General features: G+C 39.6%; 1 protein-coding gene and 1 long non-coding RNA gene across 6 annotated transcripts; one reads left to right on the top strand and one right to left on the bottom strand.

The window, feature by feature from the left end:
• The first annotated feature begins 206 nt into the window (after window positions 1–206).
• LOC123128220 (uncharacterized) lies at window positions 207–4,659 on the top strand. Of its 4 annotated transcripts, none has more exons than XR_006462977.1 (4): window positions 207–1,611; window positions 2,615–2,631; window positions 2,728–2,815; window positions 4,190–4,659. XR_006462977.1 is itself a non-coding variant. In XM_044548164.1 (4 exons), coding segments are annotated over exons 1-4 (342 nt in total). In that variant the 5' UTR covers window positions 207–906; the 3' UTR covers window positions 2,772–3,042. The 4 variants fall into 4 exon arrangements, 1 of the variants encoding a protein (XP_044404099.1); XM_044548164.1 differs by lacking the exon at window positions 4,190–4,659 and having other exon boundaries at window positions 207–908; window positions 1,333–1,611; window positions 2,728–3,042; XR_006462976.1 differs by having other exon boundaries at window positions 2,615–2,815.
• Window positions 4,660–4,742: 83 nt separating this feature from the next.
• LOC123128222 (uncharacterized) lies at window positions 4,743–6,499 on the bottom strand. 2 transcript variants are annotated; one of them, XR_006462980.1, is made up of 4 exons: window positions 6,247–6,345; window positions 6,010–6,151; window positions 5,244–5,305; window positions 4,743–5,050 (listed from the first exon to the last, which is right to left on the bottom strand). It is a non-coding gene; the product is annotated as an uncharacterized lncRNA (long non-coding RNA). The 2 variants fall into 2 exon arrangements; XR_006462979.1 differs by having other exon boundaries at window positions 6,010–6,499.
• Between the last annotated feature and the right edge of the window lie 5,770 nt (window positions 6,500–12,269).

Genomic DNA, 12,269 nt, shown 5'->3' with positions numbered 1-12,269 from the left:
TATATATTGTATATATTGTAACGTATATATATTGTGTGTGTATATCTTTTCCCTAATAATAATAAAGCACGGGGTGAGTGGGGTTCACCGTTGCGCACTTTTTACAAAATAGTCCTCCTACTTATTTGTATTCAACCCGCACTCCCATCACTGCTATCCATAAGTAAACGTACCGGTTCGTTTTCCTGTTAGTCACATGCCCTCGCCTATCCCCAATTCAGGCCGCATAGTCGCCCGCCGCGGGATGGCCCCGTCGATGCTGCTCCGCCCCAACCATCGTCGATGGCCCCGTCGATGCTGCTTAGCCACGCCCTCTTCATCCTCCTCCCCCATCGTCCTCCAATGCCCCCAGCTCCCCTCGATGCATCGCAGACCACCTGCTCCTCCCGATGCACTGGCCGCGTGCGGCCACATCTCGCCCGGCTGTCCACTCGCACGTCTCCTACCTCAGGGTCCGGCGCCGGCAGCCACGGCGGACTGCCATGGGTGCGGCCAATCTGAGCTCCTGTTGGTAGGTTAGTCCAAAAAGAAAAAAGAATCCACACACTACACGACCCCGTCCTCCAATACGCCACCTTCTCCCAGCCATCTAGCACCGCCACCCGCTTCAGCTCCTGCTCATCGATCGCCGCCGTGCGGAGCCACCTTCCCAGTGCGCCGCTCCGCCTGCGTACACCTATAGGCTTTCAACCACCGCCACGCGCCACTTCGCCTCCCCTTGCCCATCGTCTCCTACACAATCGCCTCGAATGGCAGGAGCGGCCTCTCATCTCTCTCTCCCTCTCTCTCTCGCTCTGTAATGATGGTCACGGCTGATGCTACTTCTCCTCTCCATCAGGATCTCTATGTCTCTTCCTGTCTCTCTGTGTCTCTCTCATGGATTGGAAACTGCATTCTTCCAAATAAATGTGTGCCTCTGTTCTTGATATGCCACCCACCACATGTTTGATGTTATGCTTATGAGGAATTGATCTTTATTTTTTCAGGTTTTTCTTTGGTGTATTAGGCAGCCTGGTGTAATTTGTTTCAAAAGTGAACATGGTGTACAGTCCAATGTATCTAGGAAAATTAAGTTATGAAGAGTTGTTCATGATGTTGCTTGCATATTTTTTGTCTAACAAACTAGATACTTAAATGGATATAAACATTGAGTAGGTGCTGAAATATTTCACTAATAATAGTTTCCAACTTGCTTTTTAGCAGAACTACAAAACTATTTGCAACTTTTAATTATGTGTACTTAAAATGGATTTGTTGTCCAGGGCATGTGGATTTGAGATCAAGTTGAATTATGTGCTGATGTTATTATGTTTTTTGTGTGGAGAAATTTAGGGGATTTAGTCCAGACCCTCCACTGGCTCAAGACCCAGTGGCTCTCTGCTCCTCAACGCCCCACATGGAGCGCCCAATCCAGGAAAACAGACCCGTCGCACTGCCGCTCCCCATCTCCCTGCGTCGTCCGGAGATGGTCCGGCTGGGCGCCACCCCGGCGACCGAGTGTGTGCTGTCCATGGAAGCCAGCTCCTCCACCCATACCCTTCTCTACAAGGACGGCGAGGACACTGCTTCATCAGAACTGATCCAAACGACCACGCGCAATCCAAGTGGAAGGTATTTATAAGCACCAATGTATCCTTGGTTTAGTTCCCATATCTTGAATTACTTTGGTCAAATGCAAGGATTGCCTATAAAGTAATTGGGTTTGGCCTTTGTGAGGAATGCTACAGCAACACTTCAAACCTCCCATGCCGCTTTCATCAGCACCATAGAACTTGATAATACATCTCTGTAGGATGCATTCATGAGATTCCAATGGATACCCACGGAAGGTCCACAATAGCTGATTGTAGAAGAATTTTTTGTATCTAGCAAAGTTAATTTTGGGAGCAATCCTTGAATATTGCAGGGGTCGATTTAAATGAATGTAGTGTGCTAACATGGTTCATCTCTGGAGATGTATTTAGTATTCGCTACCTTGTTAGTACTTGGAAAGTTAGTTCACACATATCTATGACAATAGAGGTAATAATTATTTGACCATAGGAAGAAGTATTTAGTATTTGTTTCTACTTTTTAATAAATAGGGTCCTTGTTTTCTTTGTGTTCAGTCCACAAGATAGGTGCATGTTGTTTCTGCTAATCATGACACTATGGAATTCAAGCTTTTCTGTTTGTGCTCAACTGAACAGTTGCTCTATACTAGATATAAGGTGGTTACTTTCCCAGTGATAGACGATCTTTGTTTCAAATCATGAATATGTTCCCCACAATAGGAATAATGTAATATTGCTTAGCATGTCTCCTTAAAGTACAGACATCCAAGATTGCCATACTATATATATATAATGGCTTTGATGTTAATTTAGAGTACAGTTTTCCCTTCTCAAGAAATTTCAACACTGAAGATAGTCTATGTTAATTGTGATACATGTGGCATTTGAAGTAGTAATTCCTCTCAAAGTTTATATTACACTTACTTAAGTGTCGGTTCAAAATTCCATCTGTATGTTCGTATAAGAATTCATGTTTTTGTTTCTAGACAAGTCCATATGACCTGATTTATCGATATGGACTATCATTGATGCGCTTAAATGTATTCTCGGCATTTTTTCAGAAAACCAGATGATCGAGGTGAGAAAAAATGTGTGTTGCTTTTATCCAGGAAAAGTGACACTCAGATGCACATGCCAAAATCACCATAGATTGATTGCCTGTTTAACAACACAGAAAGAAGAATTGCTACACCGGAACCTGGGCCATGCATGCGGTGATTGATATTTTAGTTGCACGGTTGTTTCCATGCTGTTCATCTGAGGTAAATTTTAAAATCATGAATTGCTTCTCCTTACTATATGCCGATGGTTGCATAGTTTAATTTGTCCGGCGTATACACAGCTCTTCTTGGTGATCATGTTTTTCATGTTGTGTGTCGATGTGTATCACAAGCTAACAGGCAGACATAAATAAATTGTAATTATGGTTGTATAACGATTGGTTTTGGTAAAAGCTTATGTGTTATATGTTTTGGCGGGTTTGGTAAAACCACTTATGAACTTCAGAGATAGATGTTTGGTGCTTGCTCCACACATATGTATGTTGCTCTAGCTCATGCATTCGTTTGATCTGACCATGGTGTGTGGCATACAAGTACGGAGCAACTTTGTATAGTGTTGTTAGCCCGTGGCCTCTACAATTTAAGGTAATATACGACTTAAGATGATGCATGCATGAATTAAACATGGATCTTAGATTAATTAACCTCGCAATATGAAATCTAAATATAGCCAATGAAATCTATATGATATTTCTCATGAAGAGGATACGCATTGTTCGTTGTCCGTAGTTTCTTCATAACACACACTAAATATCAAATTATCTTCATTGTATAGCTAATCCTTCTGCCCTCTGTATTAAGCGAAGGCATAATGCCTAGGTTCTGATTATATTATATATTTGACAGTTTAGCATATACCATCTCCATACATTCTTCTATTAATGCTAATAGAATGTATACTGGTTTCTTAATCAGAATTAAGAACTCTTCCCGGCCATCAAGTATGTACAAAGTACTTGAGTTGTACAAGAACTGAATTACATTATTTTTATTTTATACTCAACAAGGACCCAGATTTGTGATTTTTACATGTAAAGAAAACCATATCAAATTTTCATGTAACTGTTATTGTGTAAGTTATCTTCATCTCTAAGAATATGGATGGTCTTTCCTTTTGAAATCCAGTATTTTGAGTTTACAGCAACCAGTAATAGAAAATATGATGAGAAATTGCAGTTATGACCCAACGAATTGTACTTTCACATGACACCGAAGAAAATTCTTGTGTACCCGGTATATACCTGTTTAGCAATCTGTCCACCGAATTGGGCACACACAATTGTTTCTGGTTTTTTTTTTACTTTCTACAAAAGGGATAGATGAGGTTTGCCGAGGGTCCTTGATGCAATCCCATGCCTCGGTGCCTGATGTACAAATGCGCCCTAAGGGTCATTTGTGCCAAGTATTTCCCGTCGACCTATTTATATTGTTTTAATCACAACCATTCTATTTAAAATCATTGAAAAATGAATTGATCTAAAATGAATAGTTCATCGTTTTGGCCCTATAATTTTGGATGTTGGTTAGCATAGGAAGTACCCAATCAGTTAATCAAGTTCACTGGAATACACCTAGGAAGGGGAGAACATATCCAGTGCACCGGCTCCACTGATGCAACGGATGCACCGAGAGAATCTGGACCACGGGATAGAGAGCAGACGGGCTGGATGTTAGCAGTAGGTGCCAGCTGGTACATTTTGCATAATGAACCTTGTAAAGTTATTCAACTGCGCATGTAGTCCCTCCAAGATTCTTCCATAGTCTCCTTCCGTTTGCTCTGTTCCACTCTGTACCTCTGAGGCTATCTGCAAGCTACGGTTAGGGACCGATCGACTCATTTTTTAGGTGAATAGAAAGAGTGTTCATAAGTTATGTAAATGCACAGCTGCCTTTTCTCTTTTTTTTGCAAAGGATGCTTTAGCTTATTGTTAACTAACAAATCTGCAATCTGGCCATTACATGGAAAAGAATGATAATATCCAAATATGCTTATTTATATGACAAAATTAAGAGGTGTGTTTGTATGACAGTGTTAATAATTACATATCAAGTGTCATAATCACTGGAGAAGTTGCACTAAGGCTTCAAGATGCACTAAAGTAATTTCATCCAGGCTACAATTGTCTCGTAGAAAACTTGACAGTACCATATTTAAATTTCTTGTACACCACTGTCGTATACACAGTCGGATTCACTCATTGTGTACATATATATGACGCACATATTTCATAAGGATAGCTTGTTCTACACAACTCTTGAACAGAAGGTCCACCATGTTCTGTTGTCAATAACTTTACTACAAGAGATACATTACGTTTCAGATGCCAATATATCCTGAATTAGCAGCTCCCCTCATCATCTGACAGAGATATCTTGGCTGGCTAGAAGAGACAAAGTAACTATAAATGAGCTTGCAGCTGAACATCCAGACAGTACCTGAAAAAATAGGAACATCATCTATTTTTAGAAGCATATCCATATGAGAGGTCAACCAAATTATCTGATTGGGTAAGAATAAACTTTATGCTAAAGACCATTTCAGTGACACTGCTTAAGATTTGTGTACCAGATCATGGCTCTTACTCCTAAAACCATTGGTGAGTGTTGATTGTAAAAAATATATTCTTACTTGCTGCCATTACAAAATATATTCTTGTTCCAGATCTTGACCTTAATGTCTGCTCTTCATTCCTGCAAGTACATGAGGTACAGAAAAAATTAAAAGAAGGGGACTACAACTAACCTGAAATTGTTATAAATCAAGTGAAGAATCATATTTTCTTGTAGAGAAAAGGGATACACCCCTTGCTTTCATTTATTAGAATGAAACCTGAAAGTGTGATTTCTCGGTTGCGAGCATCGGACTTAGTTCAGAAACAGTTGAACAAAAATAGCGATAGCCATAGGCACAGGTCGGTCAGAGTACATCTACAAGTAAAATTCACATGTACTACAATTACATGTATCAAAAATTTGTGAGATGATTCCAGGCATGTACGCTAGATCAGTATTGTTATTTTAAAGAATTGTTTGAATGTGGATTGCAACAAAGAAAAAAGGCATGAATAAGAAGAACTAGTAATGAATTCAGAAAGTTCAATTGGACATTAAAGTGCAGTTTCATTTTACGATCAACAAAGTGAATCAAAATAAGACACTTCAAAGTATATTCTACTCCAGACATGTACGCTAACTCGCTTTTTCACATACAAGTCATAACATTCATGCACAAATCTTACTTTATAGGCTGCAGGAGATATGAAAATTGTTTACAAATTAAGTATGGGAACAACGAGCACATCTATTTGCCTGTTTGCTACACCATTGCTGCAATTGGGGGAAATTGACAGATGGGAGGAAACATAATATTTGGATAACTCAATAAGAGATCATACCCTGGATACTTTAAGCTGCAGAAGATGGCCGGCTTTGCGATGGCTGGGTCAATGTTGCCCAGACCTACAGCATGGCGGCGCTACATGTAAGCGCTCGTCGGTGGCGCGGTCGTTTCAGGGGAGAGGGGGCGCTTGTACAGAGCTGGAATTAGGTACAAAATACAGTAGGGAGAAGGTCAGAGTGGCCCAGCAGAGGGGGAGGTGGAGGAGAGAGAGGCGATGAAGCAAATCGCTAACCCTAGCTTGCAAATCCTCGGTGTACAGGTACAGAAGGGAGAAGAGCGAAGGGAAGAAGACGATGGGATCTTGGAAGGACTGCTTGTGTAGTTGAATGACTTTACAAGGTCCATTGTGTGAAATGTACCGGCTGCCACCTTATACTAAGATCCAACCCGTCTGTTCTTCATCCAGTGGCTCAGAATCAGTCGGCGCATTCGTTGCACCAATTCATCCGGTGCACAGGATACGTTCTCCTAGGAAGGGATGAGGCAATCTTCTAGCTAATTTAGATTTTTTTTTGGACACCAATAAAACAGAGTGACCGCCTTGGGATTGATTATTTGTTGTGCTAGAATTTGTTTCATTAATGCGTGCTAGAATTTGTTTCTCCCGTTGCAACGGGCACATTTACTATATATATGCGTATCCTCGTGCTTCTCTTCCCACTCGATCATAATAGCCTATGTGACATGTAGTAAAAAGTGTTAACTTCATTACTTTCTCCGTCACGGTTTAGAAGACGTGCTTAGAATTCTCTGGGATCTCGGTGGTTATCTATTGGTTCTGAGATGGGCTAAAAAATAACATTCACACTACACATGCATATAGAAATAATATATCGGAGTACTAATTAGCTACTAAAAATAAATGCAATGCGCCTTAAACCTTGTCTATTATGGAAACACATGCAAATTTAACTGTGCCTTCTAAACTGTGATGGAGGGAGCACTATAGATGCATGGTCATAAATTGATAGTAATAGCCCGTGTGACATGTAGTAAAAATGTTAACTTCATTACTACTCCCTCCATCTAGGTGAATTAGGCATCTTAGAGCATGGTTAATAAGAGAGACAGCGGCCGGTTCTATAGTCATGTCCATGTCATCTATAGTCTTCATACAGCCAACACCATATAATAGGACAGCTATAGGTTAGCTGTTGGGTTGGTTTTAAGTATTAATCTTTGCATGCTGGGATTGGGAGGAATGGCAAAGCGCTGGTTTACAGGCAGCAGCTCGGGCTGCAAGCCAGCTATTGCGCCTCGTAACATGCGTATAGGTGGGTGACTAGCTCTCTCTCCTCACTTCTCTCTCTTCCATGTAGGATTTTTGTGACGTGGCAAGTCTTGTAGCCTGCTGAGTAGGACTTATTATACTTGCTCTTAGAAGGTGCACCGTAACCTAGGCGCAAAGAGATTGGACTAGGAAAAATAATTGAATGGCGGATGAAGTCAATCACATTATTCTTTTCTCAACTAAAAATGTGCTATTAATTAGAAGACCTCTTCAAATACCAATAGCGTCCCGTAGAAATTGCATGCATTGGTCCTTCAATTAATAGATGGGGTCTAATTAATATGCATGCAACTAGTACTACTCTTTCACGCCATAGTGTTCTGAAATTATTTGGTTTTCGTAAGGTGATTTATACACTTAGATGAAGGGAGTATATAGGCATGGTCGTAAATTGATAGTAATGTCTGATGTAATATATAATAAAACTTACTGGTCTCTTTACTGTGAAAGCCTGCGTGAACAATCAGTGGTAATGTCCTATGTAACATGTAGTAAAAATGATAATCTATTTACTACATATGCACGTGTTATTCAATGCTCAACCCATGGAATAATTGGTTTGTTCATTCTGTAAGATGCTTAGTGTTCTGTAGTAAAAATACTAGATTCATTTACTATTTAATCTGGCATTAAACTTGATGGTAAAACGCTTTGCAGTTTGTAGTGAATGTGGTAGACTCTTTTACAATTTAATTCTAGGTTTAGGTTCTATCGTAATACACTTAGCTTCCAGTAATAATACCCATGGATCCTTTTACCACCAATTACTACAGGAGGGAGGTTTACATGAGGGGTGGATTTGGTTGGTTGGTTGGTTTTTCATCACCCCGGATGTAGAATAAGTTATTCTTGGTAATCTTACAATTATTTCATAATTAAATTACGTTTGGAATTCAAATAGTTATATTCCTATTGATTCACTATGTAAAATTTGGCATAAGAATATAAAAATATAGGTTACAAGACAAGAAAATTTGTAGTTTATGTGTATTTTACATTATGTTTTTACGTTCGTAATTTTACATAACATAAAATATTTTTTACAATTTTTTTTTCTTCTTACAGTCTCTTTTTACGTCGGAAATAAGACAAAACTTACGGAACGTAAATTACGGTGCATTGATGGTAAAATAGAGGGGGGTGAAGAATAACTATTCCTCACCCAGGATGATGAATAGCGCGACCTTGGGTCGCGCTATTCATCACCCTGGGTGAAGAATAACTATTCTTCACCCCCTCTCTATTTTGACATCAATGCACCATATTTTTAAGTTTTGTAAATTTTGTCTTATTTCATACGTAAAAAAAGAACATAAGAAAATATATGCTCGTCATAAAAAATATTTTATGTTACTTAAAATTACGAACGTAAAATCATAGTGTAAAACATATATAAATGTGATATTTCTGGTCTTATAACTTATTTTTTTTGTTTTCTTATATCAAATTTTACGTAGTGAATCAATATGAATGTTACTATTTGTATCCCAAACGTAATTTGTTTATGAAGATTACCTCGGGTGAAGAATAACTTATTCTGCACCCTGGGTGATGAATAGTAACACTATATATATATATATATATATATATATATATATATATATATATATATATATATACGGTGGCGCTAAAGTGAGCCTGAGCGCAGAATGCTAATTATACGCTCCGGCCAGATCGCATGGGTCACTCGGCCTAATCAACGATTTTTTATTCCACCTGATCGTAAACTCTTTTGGTATATATGGTAATAGAATTAAAACGGTTACTATGTGCAGACACGGTCCCCGCTCCGCCAAATCGTGCCACTTTTTTCCCACCTTGATAGTAAAACCTTTGGTGAATATAGTAACAGAATTAAATTAATTACTATATGCATGGTCGCAGTTCCTGATCCACCAAACCAATCCACTTTTTTGCTTGTATGAAGAGTGTCCGCTTCTAGTAATGGTAATGGTGTTACGAGCCAATTGCAAGTAGGTAGTTTGTGATGATTGTATTACTATATGGTAATTAGAACTACTATGGCCATGTATAGATGGATATCACCACAATGTGAGTGTTTTTACTGTCTGTCTGTCTAACTTAGAGACGGTAGTAAATTCCTAGTCAGCATGTAGTAACCTATTTGTAGCTTTTACTACAACTGGTAGATTTTACTAATCCAGGAGACATGTGGATAGGATCATACGAGTGGTGTTTTTGTTACCATCATTAATTACTACGTAGTCAAAGGCTTTTTAGTCGAGCATAGGATCCTGGGCTGGTAATTACTAGAGCAAAGGCACATGTAGTAATTTTTTGCGTCTGTTACGATGGTTTCAAGAGTTGGTTACGATTAGACGATTAGGCGGATGGCACCGGGCCTAGTTTCGCGGGAGTTATGCCCGTTGCTTGACCAGCGCGCAGAATAAAGAGTATGCGCTCAGGCTCAGTTTAGCAAACCTATATATATATATATATATATATATATATATATATATATATATATATATATATATATAGTGTTACTATTCATTACGTAAAATTTGACATAAGAAAATAAAAATATAGATCATAAGACAAGAAAATTTACAGTTTATGTGTATTTTACATTATGTTTTTATGTTTGTAATTATACATAACATAAAATATTTTTTATGACGATTATATATTTTCTTATGGTCTCTTTTTACGTCGGAAATAAGACAAAATTTACGGAATGTAAAATTATGGTGCATTGATGGTAAAATAGAGGGGGGTGAAGAATAACTATTCCTCACCCAGGGTGACGAATAGTCAATCTCAGTGATACTATTCATCCCCCAGAGTGCAGAATAAGTTATTCTTCACCCGAGGTAATCTTACGATCATTTCATAATTAAATTACGTTTGGAATTCAAATAGTTACATTCCTATTGATTCACTACGTAAAATTTGGCATAAGAAATATAGGTCATAAGACAAGAAATTTGCAGTTTATGTGTATTTTACATTATATTTTTACGTTTGTAATTTTACATAACATAAAATGTTTTTTACGACTATTCTATATTTTATTACAGTCTCTTTTCACATCGGGAATAAGACAAAACTTACGGAACGTAAAATTACGGTCCATTGATGGTAAAATAGAGGGGGTGAAGAATAACTATTCCTCACTCAGGGTGACCAATAGTCAATCCCTATATATATAGCCACACCTGTATTAGGGTGTAGAGCATTATTCTCTAATCATAACAAAGTTCACCGAAAGAATGCTTGGACGTCCATTGAGTATCTAGCTAGTAATTCGTAATTTCGATAGAGTGGTTCTCTCAATTACTTGTCATGTTTGGTGATCTATGATATGATTCTTATTTTATATTATTTTAAGGGTATTAAGTAATTGTGATCTACAGTAAGATCCTTATTTGGTGTGAACTTCCTTGTACTGCACTGAGTTGATTGCAACCAAGTTAAGTGTTCTGTAGGTGGAGGTTACATTCATGTGTATGTAGGCAACTTCTGAAAAAAGAAAGTATGATATTTGTGCCTTGTTCCGTATTCGTACGATGTATGATCTGGTTGGCAGGTCGCAGTTGTTGACATTTTGTCTTTATTATTTCTTTTCTTTTGCTGTCATCACACGAACACACACACACACGGCACACACCCGGATGTATAGCATGAATGTAGCCAATGTATTATACATGTACTAAACCTGGCCAGGTTTAGTTTATCTGTTTTTTTAACTTTTTCTTATCAGTGAAAACCGGACCAACCAGGATGGGACACGTGCATTATTGGGGGACCTGGCGGGGTCTACGGCTGTGTGCGTTTAGCGTTTGTGGGTGGGATTCTGGCTGCAGCACGCTATTGGTTGCATGCATGCACGATGGAGCAGTTCTCATTGGCTTGCATGCGTGGTCTGTATTCAGTTTCGATTTGATTACATCGTTATTGGCGTTTTGTGGTTGGCTCTGCATGCTTCTCCCTAGACTGCCGCTTTGTATTTTTCTTTCCTCGATGTGCTTTGTCTTCTCCCGTTTGTCTGTCTATGCCTGTGTGCGCTGGTGCGGGACTGCTAGGTGGGCCTGCATTTGAACGTGGGTTCTGGTGCCATAGGTGAATTCCATACTGGTGGCTGTTTTGATTTTGGATTTCTCCTACGACACGGGTGCTTTTTCTGAAGCCGGTCGCCGCTTCGGCTGTGCTTTCATGCTGTGGTTGTTTCGGTTTTGGATTTCTCCTGCGGCACGGACTCCCTTCTTAAATCAGCCGCCGCTTCGTTCGTGCTTTCCAGGCGTGAGGTCGCTTTTCTCCGTCATTCTAGCTGCTTCTCTTCTGCATTGAGTGGTTGTCTTCAACTTGTGTTTCGCTTCGTCGTTGGATGCTATAAATACGGGGCTCTCATTTGTCTTCGTTTCGGTCACTTGCGCGTTCGTCACTGCATTTAGCGGTATAATTTATTAGAGGTGGAGATGGTTACTCCTGCTGTTATCCGGTCTGGTCGAGGCCGGCGGGGGTGTCCTCCTGGATCCGGGCGGCTGTTATCGGCCGTGTGCGTAATGACGGCGGTCGTTCTCCTGCGGCTCATTTAGGGCATGTATAATGGTGTTATTTTAGAAGTGTCACATAGGATAAATGATGAGGTGGAGGAGAGAGAACTCATAAGAGAAGGCTTTGAAGATAAGGCTAAAAGATGATTCATTATAGACATTTTTTTTGTCATCTTTAAATTACATGCAAAACTTAAGATAAGACTATCTTATCAACCATTGTAAATGCCCTTAGGGCGGCGTTGCCGCCGTGCTGTTCGCCGGCCGTTGCGTCCTGCACGGGTTGGTAAGTTTCTTTCCTGTAGATTTTTTCCTCTCCTTTCCTGTAGATACGTGTGTTCGCCCGTGTTGCCTCGCTCGGTCTCTCCAGATATTTCTGTCGAGAAGTATTGAGTCCAATCTCCGCCACCGCTTGGCCGCCCATTGCGCATATAAAAGGACCCCCGG

The sequence above is a fragment of the Triticum aestivum genome, chromosome 6A, assembly GCF_018294505.1.
Source record: "Triticum aestivum cultivar Chinese Spring chromosome 6A, IWGSC CS RefSeq v2.1, whole genome shotgun sequence".
Lineage (NCBI taxonomy): Eukaryota > Viridiplantae > Streptophyta > Magnoliopsida > Poales > Poaceae > Triticum > Triticum aestivum.
This window is presented reverse-complemented; position numbering and strand designations above follow the sequence as displayed.